This window comes from Pinus tabuliformis, chromosome 4_2, assembly GCF_031772625.1.
Source record: "Pinus tabuliformis cultivar Carrire ecotype Pingquan chromosome 4_2, CPIR1, whole genome shotgun sequence".
NCBI classification, from domain to species: domain Eukaryota; kingdom Viridiplantae; phylum Streptophyta; class Pinopsida; order Pinales; family Pinaceae; genus Pinus; species Pinus tabuliformis.
Genome location: NC_142304.1, coordinates 236,012,034 through 236,030,839, shown reverse-complemented (window position 1 = coordinate 236,030,839; position 18,806 = coordinate 236,012,034). Strand labels below are relative to the sequence as shown.

The following is an 18,806-nucleotide window of genomic DNA, read 5'->3' as shown; positions in this document are numbered from 1 at the left end:
ATGAAGGCTTCCTAGAGGACAGTGTATAGAGTAGGCCTAATTATACTTATTTACAATAATAATTTTAACGTGGACTTGTGTCCATTATCTAGTCCTGTCCCTAATATCTTATACGTGTGTGTGCTAAGCAGCAAAAACCTTCTAGCCCAAGCTCACTGGTTGTCACCAATGCTGCTGAGCATTTGCCTAGTTCCATCCCAACAAGGGGCCCAATTCGAATCCCCCTCTAGGTGAGGCACTCTAGTTTACGCCAATGTGTTTACTAGGGAAGACATCCCTAAATGAGGCAAAGCATCCATTGGGTTTCCCTGTGAAGACTTCCTTGCAAAAGAAAACATATCACAGCCTTCTTGACTACATATCACCATATCCTTATTTTTAATATATTTACTTTTCTTCATTGAAGTATATGGTCTGGGAGTCTCTAGTTACGAATGTCTATGACAAACTGTGACTGTCATGATCTTTCTTGTTTTAGTTTTAATTGGGGAGCCTTTTGAGAATACTAGATCATGTTCTAGGATTGGCTATAACATATTCACATCAAACAAAAAAGGACTAACAATAAATTACTACTACTTGCACCATCTTCAATGAAGACATAAACCAAGGGCTTTGTAGGCAATGCACAGTGTCTTTGCATGAGACTAAAACAAAGTATAAGCACTTTGCATTTCAGAGATGCCAAACCTCTAGACATCACACATGCTTACCATATCATCATCCTATCGATTTCCTTAACTATATCATTGAATGGAGGACCTCTCATATCAGCATTACCAACATAACAATGATATTAGTGTCACAACATGTGGGCCATCTATATCCAGTGTTTGTTATTTATGTGATGGCCATCTATTACTACAACAGCATGTGGCATTCTGCTCCAAGTTAGCAACTACTCTACTCTTGTGACATATGTTAGTTGTGAATAATCCCCTGTGAACAACAATTGCAAGGGTGGTGTGAATAATCCCCTGTGAACAACAATTGCGAGGGTGGTGCATAAGCCACTACCTGCACCAAAAGCTTTGTCAAACCAAAAGTTGGCTTTGGAATGCAAGTCGCTAGGTTGATGTCTCCTGTACTAACATTCCCAGCAGTATCAATGTCAAGCCTTGTGGGTCCTTTCTAGTTTGTGGTTGTTATCTCTGTGATGTATCACAAGTTATTACAAGAAGTTATGACTACAGTGGCATATCCCTACGGTGGTAATTTGTTCCAGGTTAGTAATTACTCTACTCTTGTCATGTGTCTGTGACACGTGTGCCAGATGTGTGTGCTAACATCCACCAAAAGCTTTGCCAATCCAAAAGTTGGCTTTGGAGTGCAAGTCATCAAGTTGATATTCTTCCTCACTCTAGTGCTAACATCGCCAGCAATAGTGATGTCATGCCTTGTGTGCACTCTCTAGCTTGTGGTTGTTGTCTATGTTATGCATTACAGGTTATTATTATAGTGGCGCATCCTATGGCAGTATTTTGTTCCACGTTAATTAATTATCTACTCTACTCTACAAGAATAAGAGTTAAGACCCTAAATCTTGGCTAGCCTTATTCTTAAGTAGCATACAACACAAGAAACACAACACTGCAACATTGAAGCAAATTTGGTCCAAAACTTGAAATTGCATTTGGTTATACGTGCTCAATTTATGCCTTTATTTAAATATCAGCCTGGATACTGGACACAGAACGTTTCTTGGGGAAATGCTTGCCATCAAAGACCCTTTGTTGTGACAAACAATCTTTTATCCCAATTTTTCTGATTATTCCATCACTAATTTGTTACACTTTCAACGCCTATTGTCATGATATGCACTTCTAATGTATGTCAAGTAGTTGTTATTAAATACAATTATGTTATTATTTGTGAAACCTAACTACAATATCCTAACAATTTGAAAGTCTGACCATAATACTACTACTTGCTTATAGAGTAAGATGATTGGGTTCGGTAAAGCTTTATATGTGCTCCGTTCTAAAATTTTCCCTATTTCGTATTCTACCCAAACAAAGGGCTCCTCCAGAAACTGAGTGGCTGATACCACAAGTTGATATTATCCCACCAGGTTTGTGAAGATTATATTTTAATAGGGTACAAGAAAAATGTAATCTTCATAGGTGGCTATGTACATCACAGTAGTTCCTCAAGCACCTTCCCTTTATCTCATCTGGAATGTTTCAGTTCTGTCAACAATGAGACCTAATTCAGAGGCTTCTGAAAAAGTCTCAAGTTGGGACACAGACATACAGAAATTGAATATTCAAAATGATTCTAAGCTGGTCACTGCAGCCATGAGAAAGACATGTATCGTTTCCGTGCCAATACTGAAGCTTTAGTTAAGTCAAATAAAATGTTGCCAAAGTCCTTGATCTAAAGTGCATCTACATATATCTAAAATAAAAGAACATTTGGGATAATGCAAATGTAAAGGCTGTAGTTTAAATCCTACCTAGTCAAATGATTGCCACTTAAGCATACAAGCTGTTGGTCTCTTTGTGAAGACTCTTTTGTAAATCTAAATCCTTTCTCTCGTGTTGACATTTGGTAGGAATAGAGAACCTAAGGTGTCAATTTTAAGGACCAGGTCAGTTCAATTAAGAGGGTTCATAATATACCTCAGAGTGTCTGTGAAAGATCCCTTAGTGACCTGACGCTAATATTGCTATGTAATATGCCAAATTTTAATTTGTACATATGTTTTCTGTCTTTTCAAAAAGAATGCCTCATACGAATGAGCTGCAAAGTTGTTGGGAATGGGTTTCCAAAAAGAGGTTGACTGTCATGATATTACAGTATCCTGCTCCCTCTATTCTTATCAGTGTTGACAATATCGCCGATATTTGCAAATATCATGATATTTTCAGGGAGACGAGATATCGCGGAGGAAATATCGCGATATTTTGTCTCCCCAAAAATATTGCGATATTTCCGAAATATCGGCGATATCTCGGGAAAATATTGTGCTACGACACAAAATATCGCCCAGGCACAGAAAAAAAATTGCCGCCTCGGCTAGAAAAGGCCAATTTTTTTTTTCATTCATTTTCATTTCTGATTGTTGGAGAAGGAAGGGGAGAGCTATATGTTTGCTGCCAAGGAGGATTTGAGTGTTGAATAGCCATTATCACCACCAACAACGAAGATTTTGTTGATCTAAGATTGAAGAACAGTGAGACAATTTCATTTCTTCCATTAACAGGTATGTTCAAATAAACCCCTATGTTAATGAATTTTTTGATAGTTTTAGGATTATTCTTGCTTGCCTATTTGCCTACAAACATTTTGCTTGTTTTTTTTTCCATTTGCTATGATTTTCATGCCCATGAGAAAATGCAAGGGTTTTCTCCATATTTGGACAGCAAACTCCATTTTTTTCCTAACTTTCAAATGCACCCTCTTATTATCATTTATGGTTTTTCATTGAATTCACATTGCAAATAATATAGCAAAAAAAATATTTTGTAAAATGAGGTGGTTATTACTTATTAATTCCAAAAAAAAAAATTGGTGCCCTAGGTTTTAGTTAGCTCACTACAAAATTCAAATATGCCAAAAGCCTTGGACCCATTTTGGGAGTATGGGGAGCCTGATGGTGGGACAAATCGGGCATATCTTACATGCAAATCGTGTGGGACCAGGATGGCAGGAGGGGTTACACGATTGAAATACCATCTGACTAGACTCATTGGACATGATGTTGGGATTTGTACAGTTTCTAGTCCGGAGCTTATACAAAAAGCTCTTGAGGCAATTGATGAAAAAACAGAAAGAAGGAAGAGACAGAAAGAAACAAGGTTGAACGTGCAAGTAGATCTTTTGGGATATCTTCTCCTGATTTTGATGTTGACGGTAGTGGAAGGGGCTCCACAACATCACCTGCTACTACTAGTGCGAGGTCATCATTTTTTGTTCCACAAACAGGGCATGGATCACAACCTAGCATAAAATGACTTGTTAAAAAAAAGGAGAAGCAAGAAGCAGATAGAGTCATGGGGAGGTGCCTTTTCTAGAGCGACATACCTCTCAGCATCACCAAAACCAATCCATTTTGGCAACCAATGTGTGATGCTATTGTTGTTGTGGGCCCAGGGTACAAAAGTGCTACATATGAGGAGTTGCGGGGGCCAATTCTTCAAGCAGAAAAGCAAGACATCAACTCTAGATTGGCGGAGTTGAAAAAAACATGGGAAGTTACTAGATGCACAGTGATGTCTAATGGTTGGACAGATAGGAAGGGTAGGACACCAAAGGGGGAGAGCGCAGTGATTTCAGATAGATAGCTGCTAGTTTTATTTGTTTTGCTACATATAACTCATGATGATGAGATACTTTTATATATGTGATGTTATTTTGTATTGGTTCTCCACATTTGAGTCCTTGATTGGACAATTATCATAAATCAGAAGGATTTGGTATCGCCTTTGATGTATCATTTCTATTTGACATCATATATATCAGTGCTTTCTTCATATTTATGTGCCAATGTGTTTATTTCATGTTGTTATTGCTTTATATGTTTAAAAATCTGAAGAAGAAAAAAATGAATATATTATGCCTTTTTTATGCTTGCTGATATTTGTCGATATTTTGCTGATATTTTAGCCAATATTGCTTCATATGCCTAGTCTAAAAATATAAATCACTTCAGTACTCTCATGGAGGTGTAGTGTCAAAGCGTTCACGAATAAAACCTAGTAAGAAGCTTAACTTTTTATATGCAAATGAAAACTTCTTTTCAAATGTTATTGTGTGAATAAATTAATCCCCTCCAAACAGCCCTTCGGCAATGTGTGACAGTAAACTTTGTAAATGCTCTAATGGCGAGGACTTTTTCCATTTTGATGGATGGTGGACCAATAAGTATTAAGCTTTACGTTTAACAATATACATAAAAAGTATCAGCAAAGTCACTTACACATTCCATAGAATGATAAAACAATGTTGCAAACATTGGCATCGAGATAAAATCGGCAAGGGTCCGAAAATCCAAAAAATTGTAAAAATTGGGAAAATATTGGTAAAAAATAGGCAAAATTAAGATACCATAAAAATATTTTTAAAAATCGATAAACATTGGCTAGGTCAAAAAATCATGATTTCAAGATAAAATTGGGATGTTATAAAGATGTTCGCAACACTGTGATAAAACACATGGACATTGGAACTTCAAAACACTAAAAATGTATCAGTAGTTTTTATTAGGAAATTTTAGCAAACACCATGACCTGGGCACAAAGCGCAGCTCATACTAAAAAACAATGTTCCACAAAGCTTCCAGGACAGAGAGGCACATGAACTGAGAAACGCATCCCACTGGCGTTTGGTATATTCTTTACGCATCCTGCGTAAAGAATGTTCCACTTTCAAAATTTAAGAATTCTAAGACAGAATTTTTATTTTGTAAGAATTGAGAACTTTTGTATTTTGTTTCCAGAAGTTCAGCTAAAGATAGTCATATTTGGGATCCCAGAAATCAAAAAAATAATAATGCTTGTATATGTCCTAGACTCCTAGTTTATGAGAAACAATTTACACGGCCTCAAAGACATAAAATTCCTCAAGAATGTCATTCAAGTTGCATAATATGCCAGTCAAGATTATTTCAGCTAGAAACTAACCGATTGTACAATTCCATGTCAAGTTATGTGACCTCTAGAAATTTTCGATGCAATCTTCGGTTGCTTGACATACTGCTGCACACTTAAAGTTGAAGAGAGTAAACATCCAATAGAGGAATCCGTTACAACTCGCTGGCCAATATATCGAACTGTGAAGCGTAAGATTCTAATTATTCATCTTTGAGAGCTTCAGAATAACGCTAATCCTGCTACAATCAAATTAAATACACTTCAATTCACTTTTTGTACTCTGATCTGTCAGAGTCTAAGGAACAGTTCTCTGTTTATCGAAATTGTCATCCAAAATGAAGTCAATAATCGGAACTAGCTCTGCTTCAGAAATGTTACAAGTCAGCATGTAGATTCTCTCCTCTAACTTGTTAATATAAGCCACAATTCTGCATTTGGCCGTTTTTCACACCACTGCACAGCTGCCATGAAACAGTTCTTTCAGTCTGAGGCAAAGCTTAAGGTCTCAGCTCCCTGCGTGTGGTAAAAATTGATGCCAGAAAATGTCATTGACTTTGAATGCCTTCCATCAAACTAATTCATAGGGTATCATCTCCTAGGAAAACGGGATAACAGGTAATATCCAAAATTTAACTCAAATAGTAGCTTCTATTATAACCCTCAGTTGCAAAGTCTACGACATACAAGTATCCATTTTCCCCTTTTCTTTTCAAAAGCTTCCTCTTGTCACGGTGCAGCAAGCATGCCCGCAATGAAGTGTAGCCGAGCTTACAATTGATTAAGAAGCAAAATTAAACCCTTCATTTCCCTCACCTATGCCTTTTCTACGGGGACTTTCATAGCAAAAAATGTAACCCTCGCGTTCCTATGTATATTCACTGGCGCTGACTTAGTTAAAATAGGTGCCTAAGCCCTCTGAATTTTACCGGCGTTGCCCCATCCCTTCCCTCTCACAGTCCAAACCAAAAATAGATAAATACTAAACATTATTTTTCAGTTATCGTGGGAGATAAATAGAGAAAAATAGAGGCTTCTACATGCATACATAATATATCGGATAAACAAATGAAAATGTTTTTTTTTGTGTGTAAACCCTGCTGGTCTATTTAACGGCAGTGGCAATGAATGGATGTTTGAAGTGCAAGCGATCTGAAGAAAGACAATATAAGAACGAACACATAACTGACCAGGGTCATCATCATCGTCAGTGTCCCAGTAGGGCGGTGAAGTGGAGGGAGTGGCGTTGTCGAGCACCTGATCCCATGACCGAAGCTCCGCCCCCGCCTCTCCGCCTCTCATGCTGCCACCGCTGCCGCTGCCGCTGCCGTTGCCGTTGCCACTGGCACTGCTTCCCACTGTGTCCATTGATGTCCCCGCGCCGTTCTCTTCTCTCCCGTCATTCGCCATTAGCTCAGCCCTTCTTCTCCTCTTCCCCGCCTCTGAATTGAGGACCGGATGAGATGGGATGATGAGCTTGCAATTTCGCTGCCCAGAATAGACGAATGTGAGCGAATGCTAAAATGATAGGAAGCAGATAGCAACAAAATGGAGTGGATTTTGTATAAACGGGATGACGATCCAGCAAATGATGTTAAGGGTTTCTGTGTGTGTTGTGTCGTCGGTATTTCCCTTCGTTGGCTTCTATCAATACATGTCCGGAAATGTCCGCAAATGTTGCGTGTTAGTGTGAACAGAGGCTTTTCGCGACACCAACAATCCGTTAAATAGTTTATCCCTCTCAACCCCTCTCCTCCTTTCTAACTAAATAAATAACAAGACACGACACGACATTGAATTTCAAGCAGGAGGCGAGCAAGGGCATATTCATGTCAAACTATATAAGACATTGTGTATTTGGTATTTCAAAATCATATTAATATTAAAAACAGAGAAAAGTGAGGAAAGAAATGTACCTATTAATATTATATGATCAATTTTATTATCGATGTTAAAATTAGGATATTTAGATGAAATTATATACAAGAAGAATTAGTAAATTATAAATTTTATTATCGAAGTTACAATTAGGATATTTATATGAAGTTATATAGGACACATATATTATATATTATATGGAGTGAGAAGAATTAGGTTATATGTATATTGTATGAAGTTATATACAAGGAGGTTTTCATAAATAAATAAAAAATATACAATCGAAAAGTTATTATAATACGTTTACCATTTAGGTAAAGTGGAATTGTTTTAATAAATAAATAATTTATTTATTTTAAATAGAAAATTTAATTACAATTATATTTTCTTTTAAATAATATAAATATTTATATTATATTTAAGAATAAATAATAAATATTTATAATATGTATTAATAATATAAGATTATATTAAGTGGTAAATTAGTTATAAGTTATGAAAATGATTTTAGTAGAGATATCTATTTCTTTTGATATTTATAAGTGATGAATTTAATCAAGGAAATTTAGAAAATGAGATAGACAAAATGATAAAGAGTATGTATAATATGACTTGAAAAGAGGGAAGTTGAGGTTTCCCTTAAAAAAGAGTTAGATGAGAGATAAAAGATAGAAGACTTTACTAAAAAGGAGTTAGAGAAATGATAAAGGATGTACAACAAATCTCAAATTCAAACTCGTTAGTCTAGATCCATCTTGACTTGGAACTATTGAGCATTGAAAAGGATCAAAAGAATTTAAAGCACAAATCTAGGCAAGTTCATTTTACCATTACTATGGTGTTTTTTTTCATTATTTGATTACGAGTTTCTTCTTTTTTCGTCTAGTTGTATTACATGGAATTATGTATACATAGATATATCTACAGAAGGTGGTTATAAATGACCCCATGCGTAATAGATAGAAATGTCTTATATAAATTTGTAGTGTGTTGCTTAAGGCCAAGGACTAATCAGTGAATTCTATGTATGTATTTTTGATAATAAATAACGATCAAGGGTTAATTGACTAAGAAATAGCACTAAAGGGGCTATGAGTCCACCAAAAAGGAAAGGTATGGGGATCCAAGGGGTTGAACTATGTGTCATGATTTTGCCTTGTCCTAACTTCTATATGTTTATCATATTTCCTCTTTTTTTTTCCTGATGTTAAGGTCAACTATATTAGAAACGTGGTTAAGTGAAAAAGAAATCTAAAGGTGGATGAATGTTTTTAACTCTTACTACCAAGTAATCACCTCCTACCTTGAAGCAAACAACACCTACTTTTGTGGAAAAAATGACGGAATGGAGAGAAGGTTGTTCACTTCACATGTATCATTCCTGCAAGGGAGAAAATGATCATTTGAGAATATGGATTGGAAAGAGTGCACATCTTCAATAGGAAATGGGTGTTTTCATGAAGAAAATCCAACCCAACTCTTGTATGATCTCCAAAGATATAAAAGAGGGATCGTTGTGTCGCAATAGGACTAGAATGGAATAGGGAAAGATCTTCTTAAATTCATATACATTGTTGATGTTTGAGTTGTCCAAGAATCAAAAGTTTGTTGAATTTTGAAGTGTTCAAGAATCAAAAATTTTGCTAAAGATTAATTTGAAATTAGACAATGATTTTTATTCTTACTGCAACAAATTGAAAAGGATGGAGAGGAAGAGTATTCCTAAGATATTGTAGAGTACAAAGGATTGTTTTGTTGTGTTAAATGGGATAGTAAAGGGAGTGTTGAAGCTACTTTGACTATAAGATTAATTAATGAACTTGACAATGGGTTTCTTAATATAGATGTTTGAAGCCTTTTAGAATGGGAAGAGTGATTTGTGGGCCTTGAACTTGTCTCCTTCACTTTAGTGGGTCTTATAGCCCAAAAAGAAGTAATATACATAGAGGATTGCTTGTAGTTAATAGAAAATCATCCAAAATTCCTTTAAAAAATCGGCTCTTGAATAAAATAAATTCTTATAGTTATTTTTTGGTTATGAATTAATTATTTTATGTTAAAAATATATAAATTTATTATTACTTATAAAAAAAAATTATAAAATTCGGTAGATAATCAAAATGAAATAATCAATTTGCAAATTAGGTATTAAAATACATTGAAAAATAATGAATCATGTACTCACTTAATGTTAGTCAGTTATCAACATGGAAACGTCCTGCAAAAATTTAAGCTTCTCTTTGAAATGTGGAATTTTTTAACCCTTTGTTGCGGCATTCTGGAACATTTTTGCTCTATGTGGATGTTAATTTCCCTAGCAGATTTAGGAAGCGTTTTTAAGTATATTTTTTTTTATTTGCATATCCTCAAACGATTTACGAAGGTTTCTTAATTGTTAAGCCTTGCCTTCCCCAAATCCTTATTTAGTGGTTTCATGTGGAAGATCTCCTAAAGCCTATGCAAGTCAAATTTAGGAGTTTTCTGCGTGAAACTAGAGATGTTTGCTTGTGCAGACCAGCCTTTGAAGCCGCATTGACCCTTCTCACAAAACTCAAATCCTCAACATTTCCTCGGAAAACCACACTGGGGCACTCCTCGCCAACAGCCAAATCGCTGGTATGTAATATCCCAGGTATTCAATGCATTCAATTCGATATCGGGCGAGTAAGTATACATTTTCAGATCTCCATTGGAGTCCAACCTTAGAAAGGGCAGAGTCGTGTTAAATATGGGGGTGTTGAAAGCATAGAGGGCCGTGGTGGTTTCCTCAGAAGTAAGGTTGCAGAGTTCTGGTGCCCTTAACTCTGGCGACGCATTGAAGTTGGCCAGCCTCATCTTCGTCATCTGACAATACCCATTCTCGGTTTCTGGATCGCTCAGGAACGTTATGCTACCCACCGGCTTCTTGCGGGTATGCGTGATGGCATAAATGCCCTTTAGACTCGCATCGTAGAAGCTGAGAGTCCAGTAAGGCAGAATCTCGGAAAAGCTGGCATAGAGAGTGAATACTCTGGCTTCCATTGCTAGACTGTAAGGGCCCTCGGATCCGTCCTCGGGTCACCAGTTTCTTCACCCTTCCAATGTTCATCGACTGACCCTTGGGGCTAAGAGATTTGTCGATCGGGGATCGAAACTCTGCCACGCCATTTTGTGTTTTTTGTCACAGAACACCGTTTTGTTTTTTTGTCACAGAGCACCAGGTTGCCTGTATTCCGGAGTTCGATTCCCATGACGCCCTTGTTGGAAGTGTTTGTGGACCAAACCACCCGGCCGTCTGCGTTGGAGCGGAGGTGGTTTCCGTCGGTGCCAGATCGGAGAGTGGCATTCCCTTAGACGAGATCGTTCCTGTTAGCTGTCCACGAACCTCATGGTTTCCGCTTTTCCATGGTAGCCCATCCGAATGGCCGGGGCAGAGGCATTCCGCGTGGTGTTGGAGAAAATCACTTGGAAGATGCCATTCGGAATTCCCAGGGTCGAGGAGTTGCATATATTGAAGGGGGCATGAGAATGGTCTTCATATAAAAACTATCCAACCGGATTACAGTGTCTGATTTAATGTACTGGGGTTTGCTTTCATTATGCCTACTGCGTTATGCAAAAATGGGCAAAAGAGCTATTTTCAGACCTCGTTGCCTCTGTTTTTGGCTATTGTGAGGAAAATATATTTTTTTGCAGGACCGATTAGTCAAACGATAATACAATAGAGAGGGAGCACTCAAGTCCCTTTCAATAGTTGGCTCAAACAGTGGAGGTCTATGGTTAGCTTTTGGACTTTTGGTTAGTTTTTAAAGCGGAATTTGAAAAAAAAACATGGACTTTTGGTTAGCTTTTAAAACGGAATTTGAACCCAAAAAAAAAAACAAACTTGAAATTACTAGCTAGTTTCATTTGCAAAATAGTTTCTAGAATTTTTGAACTTTAGAGATAAGTTCTATAGTTTACAATAAATTTGTTGATTTATTCAAGTTACTTCGAAGGCTTTTAAGGGTGTAAAGTAGATTGGAGTCATTAGTGAATTGCATTGTAATCGGGTGCATTTTCAATCGCAGTTGACACCCTTCATTTGGTGAGTTTAAAATGGTTTGAAAATGGTTCAAATTGGTGAAGTATTAAAGTTCCTAAACACTTTAATACTCTCTATTGATGTTGCCACAGTCAAAATCAGCAAAGCCACTGGTATTCAAATCTATTTATACGTTGCACAAGATAAGATTGAGTTTTTACAGCGTGAATCTCAACTCCAATGTGATAAATTACAACAAAAGAGTCAACATTTTGAATTGGTTCTTGATCAAAACAATTCTATATTTGAGTTTGAAACATATTCTTATCAACCGCTGGCATTTGATCAAATTAATGAGTTCATTTCAGGAGCATATCTAAATGAAGATGTCGAGGTTCAACTTGTACTTACCAAGCCCATCATCAAACCTTGGGAAGAACTTATCAGCAACAAGAACATAACTGCTCTCAGATATGAAAAGGATGTGTCCTTTCACATTTTAGAGTATTCCAAACCCATCTAGTTTCAAAGTGTTGGGTTTCTTCAAGACAGTTTATATTCAGTTGCTCCTCTTCCACAGCCACTTCATATTGTAAAATGTCAACATTGTGATCAAGTTGGCCATGTGAAAAATCAATGTTTTGATCTTCACCCTTGTGAGCATTGTGGCAAACATACTCATCATTCAGACAAATGTTCTAGACACAAGACTCTTGCAAGAGAAAAGATTCACCTTGGATGGATCGCTTCTTGGCAATGGTCTTCAACAACCAAGAAAATATATTAGTCATACCTCAAAGTTCATTCTTGAGTATTGGCACGTCTTGCAATAGAGATATTTTCATATTCTCACCTTGTATCTTATGGGGATGGGGGGAATTTATGGTCAAATACTAGCTTTAGAGATATACCATGCAAGACTAAGCCACAACTTGAACCAGAGCCAACTGCCAAAGTCGACTATGTTGAAGTTTTGTAGTTGCGATCAATGTTCAAAATAAAGAGAAATGACAAATATTAATTGGATTCCAAGTTGGATTCAAAGAAGACAAAATTTTGAATTTTAAATATTGAATTATGCTCCCGAACACAAGGTCGGCTCCAAGTTAGCACAGCCCCAAGACGTGACCATTCAAACCCCTTTTTATCACTATATAAAGGTCATTAGGCCTGGTGGGCCCCAGTATTGCACCAATAATGCTGCAACTCCTGGGACTCCCTTCTTTACTTTTATCAACCCGGTAGTTCGTAACAAACTTGGAAGCGACAGTGTTGTATGCACAAGTACTAGCTCTTGTCGCGGCTGTCACTTGGTCAGCTGGCACAAGTCCGCTATGAGCTTAAGCCAACTTCTATGAGCTCTTAGAAGAAGCTTTTTAACTGATGGACGAAAGCTAACTCAAAGAACGTTGATCTACTTGAAGAAAGAAACTGGAAAGCTGAAAGGAAACGTAAACCCTAGCAAACCCCAATTTTACCAGCTAGCCCTACTGTTGCAAGAAAGAGGATGCAAGCTACTGAAAGAGGTGCCATTGACTTCTAGGAAGGTAAAATGCATGTGTCTAAGCTACTTCTACAGTAACATCTGAAAAAAAACATCTTTTTGTATTTTTGAATAAGTTGTCAGAATTATCATGCATGCGATTTAACTATTTTTTACTGTGCAGAGGTGGATTGGCGAGAGGAAATGCTTGGAGGAGGTCGGGAAGGTTCAGAAAGGGCCTAAGGGGTCCCTAACACCCTTCCAGAGAGTTTCACAGAGTTTGGCTATCAAGAAGCCTCATTCGTGAGCTTCTACAGGAAGTCTGCAGGGGTTCTACAGGATGTCCTGGAATTTCTACAGGATGCCTGTAATTTTCTACAGGATGCTCAGAAATGGGATTTTGGAAAATGGATGGAGAGAGAAAGGTGAAGGAGTGAGTATGGAGGTAGGGCAGGGGTGTGAGGAGGTCCAGGACTTGGTGGATGGAGCTGAGGAGAGATAAAGATGGCTGGATTTGTTCAAGGAGGAGAGAAGCAATGTTGCACAAAAATTAGGGTTATGTGAGCAAATGGCAAACGTGAGGCAAGAATCCGTGTTAAGGGATGGAGCAGATGAGATTGATGGAGTATGGGCAGATAGAGAAGTGGTACGGGTGCTCTGCAAGTTGTTTCTTCAACTGAACCAACGAAGACTTGGAAAATCAGAGACCTAGTTACGTTAACCTAATCTGATCTAGCTAACAGTAAAGAGAATGAACAGAAGTTTATTTGCAATGAAACCATGTATAATAACTATGCAACGAAGCAATCAAGAATCTGAACATGTAACCAACTTCTGCAAATAAAAATCGAACACTAATGGTTGCATGGCGAAGCAAAGACAGTGTTTTTGGTGGCAGCAAGGTCACCTTGATCCCAGCTCCTGATCCCACTGAGGGAGAGGTGAAATCAGAGGTGCTTGATGGCCTTTTTCTGAAGCTTGTCCCTGTTAATAACCTATCAACTCAATCTGAACATCAAAAGTCTTTCTAATCATCAACAGTGACCTAGATAAACAGCAAGATTTTAATCTACTTAACAGAAATTATTTTGCAAAGACATAAAAAGCAAATAATAGTACATAAGGAAGCCTTGGCACTTGGGTTGGGCCCAACTCCAAGAGCTACAGGCTCCTAAAAAAAACTCAGAGCTGATGCCAAATAGAGTTGCTTTTCATTATCCAAAAATAATCATGTCACAAGAAAGTTATACAGCAGTAGCTACAAAAACGAGCTGAGACAATGAGAGCACTATAGTGCAAAACCCAACAGTTCCAAAAGTAAACTACGAAGGCTGAGGCCTTCCTATTTATACACTACGAGGGGCCTAGCAGCCCTCCTTAACTCAAGGGACTCGGCTGTTCAAACTGCCAGTAAACAGTCACTCTTCACAAAGCTGCTCGGCTGCCTTTAGGATTCGTTTTGGTGGCCTGCTGAGCTCCGAGTTAAGGGTGGAGATTTCAAGGAAGGGCCATTTAATGCAAGAGACAACCTCTCTTCGAATCCTCACCCTTGCTTCCTCATGCTTGGCTGTCACCTAGCTCATAATCGCTTGGCTTTGCTCCAAAATTTGTCCAAAAAACCTGAAATAACCACGTATTAGCCTCATTGGTAAAGTGACTACCTTTATTCGTTCAAATAACATAAACATACTCAAAAAACATGCATAATCTATGAAAAATGGTGGATTGATCAAGGACAATTAGGCAAAATGAGCCCAATAAGTTACCCAATTCGGGGCTCATCATCACCCCCCTGCTAAATGGGTTGCTCATCCTCTGAGCAACTAGTCCAGCTCATCATCCTTTATAGCTTTGACCGCCTCCCTCACGTCCTAGGCCTCCGCGGTGATATCTTCTTCCCGGTCGTGGAATCCTGCTTTCCTTTCCACTTCCTCCCACTGTCTGTCTTCCTCCTCTTCCTTAACTCCTTCTAGCAATCCCAAAAGCAGAGGAGGACTAAATTTCAGGCCAATCTAATTGGCCTGCAGATTTTGCATCAACTGTTTGTAGAGAGGTACCCTTGCCAAGGCCTCCCTCATCCTGGTGGGAGAGTGGTATTCTCTTATCTTCAAGCTGTGAGGCAGGGTGTTCCACCGCCTTATGCAGGCGTGCAGGCAGTTTTCCCCCAACAGTCTCTCCATGTCCTCAAAGTGGGCAATAGCTTGAGCCTGTTGCTCAATGTATTCTGGTAAATCCTTAGGGTTGTTGGCCAAGTGCTGGTGGGCACTTATCACTGCTGAGGGGTCATCCGGCTCTGCTCTGATCATTAGTGGCTCACTGAGTTCTCTTCTCATAATACTGTGGACCTCTGCTGCTCTCTTTTCCTCATGATTCATCCAAGAGGCCATGGCCATAAGTTGGACATCTCCTATCACAGTGTTGGGATCCCATGCATTCATGTTTGGAAGGGCTAAGTTGTGCAAATAAAACTCTGATAATTTGGCCCTGTCCTCTGATGAACTACTGCCACATAAAGCTACAAATTGATGATAATTTTGAAATGGAGTGATGCCCCTTTGGGCCAAGGTGTTAATCTGAAACTGTAACCACTGATCCTTAAGGTATAGGGCGTATGATTTGGCAGGCTGCCTACACTGCAGAGCTTCCATCGCCCAGCTGGCCATGCAGGCCAGTTGGGCCTCCTTTTCTTGTACCTGTTGTTTCAGAGACTGTATCTCTTGGCCTGCTTGCAATTCCTTCTCCTGTAGCTGTCTATTTAGTGTCTCAATTTCAACCTACAACCCATCTCTCTTCTGTTGTTCATCAGGGGTTTCTTTGTTTGTTGTGGGCTCCTCCTGTTGCTGTTGTTCTCCCAAGATGTGAGGCCTGTCTTCCTTCCTCTGTCCCTGTAGCTGTTGCTGCTGTTTAAGCAGCGCAATTTCTTCCTATAGCTTGACCCGCTAGCTTCTCTACACATGTCGTACCATAGCCAATTCATTTCTCGCCTCTTTGAGTTGTTCCTCTAGGGGACCTATATCTGCCACACCCTTGGACTTAGCGATCTTCATCCAAGTGTGGGTCCTCACTCTCTCTTCTTCTAGTGCAAGGAAAAGTGGCACTGTGAATTTTTGGGGAATGATCTTTCCGGCCTCTAAGAAGTTATAGTAGGAGCCCAAACTGGGCTGGGGGCTAGGTTCCACAATGTTCTCCACCTTTTCTTCCTCCTGTGGTGATTTAGCTGCCTCTCCTTCCATTTCTCCGGTTTCCTTTAGCCTAGCCAGTGTTTCATGTAGAACAGTCTCAGCATCCTGTAGAGAGGCCTTTGTGTCCAACATTTTCATTCTTTCTCTCCAGGTGGATGTCTTCGGGCTTCCCCGTTCATAGGTGATGGATGCCTTTGAGGGAGACCTCTCCTTTTGTGTAGCTAGGGTGTCTAAAATCGTGATTGGCTCTTTTGATGGTGGCTGGGGTCTGCCAGTTTTTATCCGCATGCTCCTTCTTGCCTTAAAATACATGGAAGGCTCCCTCTTTCGCTTCCCTTTTTGCTTTGGAGTTGTGCTCAGGGTAGCCAGCATAGCTGCTGCCTCCCTAGCTAAAATCTCAAGCGATTTTTCCTTCTGTTGCCCTGTTTCCAGACTTCTTGTAGAAAGTCCTGCGTTGACTGTTTTCTGGCTTCCTATAGAAATTGTTTTTTGGCTTCCTGTAGACACTGTTTTCTGGCTTCCTGTAGAAACTGTTTTCACTGTTTTGGTTTGCTTGGCTGGGGGTGCCTTCCCTTTTAATTTTGGTGTAGTTGTCTTGGTTGTGTCCTCACTTGCTTGGACTTTTTCAATCCTCTCTGCCCTGCTCTGCAATCGTTTCTCCCTTGGTGTTTGTGCCTTTGTTCCACCCACAGTTTTGGGCTCAGCAGCTTGGCCTTTCCCTCGTTTCTCTTCTTGTTCTTTCTGTGGTGGTCTGTCATGGGTTTCCTTACCCCTGGCTTTCTCTTCTGCCTCAATGTGCTCCCTTTCCTCACTGCTGGATGAAGTGAGTTCCTCGGCCAGAATTCGAATATCATCATCCTTGGACATGTTGCGGAAAATCTCCCAGGAGAGAGGGACAGTGTAGGTATGGAGGGCATCTTCCACTAGAAGCTTGATAAGCCCATGATGGGCTAGTTGATCCAGTGTCCCTTCCTTCAATTTTGTGCCACACTCAATTAACGCTTGTAGGAGGAAATAGGGGATGCTTAACTTCTGTTATGGGGGTAAATCCATCCCATGTCTGAGTTCACTTAGCAACGGAAAGTGATAACCGTAGACAATACTGAACCGCCCCTCACAGGTAATGTATTTCATGATCTGAAGGCTGACCTCGCTCCAAAAAGGATGTAAGTTGGCTCTCCGGACCCCATTCTTATCTTCTGAAAATTGTTCCTCTAGTAGGAAGAATTCTTGGCTTTTTGGCCCAATGCCCTCTCCTCTTTGCTCCAGGGTATCCCTAATGGCAGATCAGTAACCCGACTAATGAGTTGTGGGGTAAGCTTTAGGGTCAACCCTCTGAAATTCACAGTGGCCAATGTCTTTGATTTAGGCTGCAGGGACATTAAGAATTCTTCTGTTACCTCATCGTCATGACCTTGAATTCTGTCACAAAAGGTCATCCAATTGGCACAGGTGAATAGGTTCACCACCTCGGGAGTTTCACACAATTTTCTGGAATCCGAGGGTTCCTTTCTGATAAACCCTCTTGGCATGGTGAGAGTGCTCTGTTTTGGTTTGTGCTCTGATCAGTAAGGGGAATTCTGTTTATGGTTTCCTCCCTGAATCTTCAAAGAAAGATCTCTCGGGTGTTTAAATTTTTAACCTGCACTAATTCCCTGGTTCTAAAACTTTTGTTTCCCAAAACTTGGTTGTCCGAATGTAAAAGGAAGAATCAGGTTTTCACAGATAGGGCACAGAGCTCAATTTCACCCCCCAGCATACATATAACCATGTAAAATTCACATTCTTCATGCACAGGTTAGCCCTCATAGTGGTTTATCGTCTCTAGCGGAGGAATTTCTTAACAGGAACTGTGGAGGAGAATTTGACAGAGAACCAACTGAAAAATTTTGTGTAACACACAGGCAAACTACTATTCTTGACCCACATGCAGACTTGTCTCTAATTCTCCTACTCCAGACAGTTCAATTCACCACCTTTTGAAATATACCATGCGGGGAAGAGTGGTTTTCGAGCCTACCTCTTTCGGGACTCCAAATTTGTCGAAGAAAAATCCATTTGCTCTGCTCCGGAAGGCTATGCTATATTTCCTGTAGAGCCTCTTCCTGTAGAATGCTTTGTCGGCTTCTGGAGGATGTCATGGCACTTCTGAATGAGCTTAGGACGCGAGAGGATTTTGAAATAGGCCGAGAAGCTCGGGCTAACAGACTGCGGAGGAGGAGGACGCGTACTTCGCTGAGAACGGTTGCAAGTGTAAATGACAGCGGTTAACGTGAGTTTTTCGGCCAAGCATTTTTGAATTACGGCGCATTTCATGGCGAGGGGGTGAGGTGGCCAGGCCGATCCGTTAGCCAACGTCACGGCCATCATTCCTCTGCGTGTCTCTGACCGCCGTTACCTTTCCTCTGCCATTAACCGCCGCCACCACTACCAATCCCACCGATTCTCCCCGACTGGACACTTCCCACGTGTCGGTTGCACGTCTCTTTGGCGAATTCGAACGTAACTGAGCTCGTTCGGATCCCACGAGGCCATTCGACTAACTGTGGGTGGTCAGTTGACTGGCCACCGAATTCGTTCAATCCGAACCATTCACAGACATGCAGTTTTCGGAATATAGTCTATGCAATTTGACGAATAAGGTTAGACACTTACCTGTGTGGCCGTGG

The 18,806-nt window shown here is 39.7% G+C and overlaps 1 protein-coding gene across 1 annotated transcript in view; it reads right to left on the bottom strand.

The window, feature by feature from the left end:
* LOC149168927 (uncharacterized) overlaps positions 1-7,332 on the bottom strand; it is a 214,279-nt gene extending 206,947 nt beyond the window's left edge. The window contains exon 1 of the mRNA XM_089428478.1: positions 6,782-7,332. Within this exon, the coding sequence (XP_089284604.1) occupies positions 6,782-7,001 (220 nt within the window). The 5' untranslated portion in view covers positions 7,002-7,332. The remainder of the gene's footprint in view (positions 1-6,781) is intronic.
* Between the last annotated feature and the right edge of the window lie 11,474 nt (positions 7,333-18,806).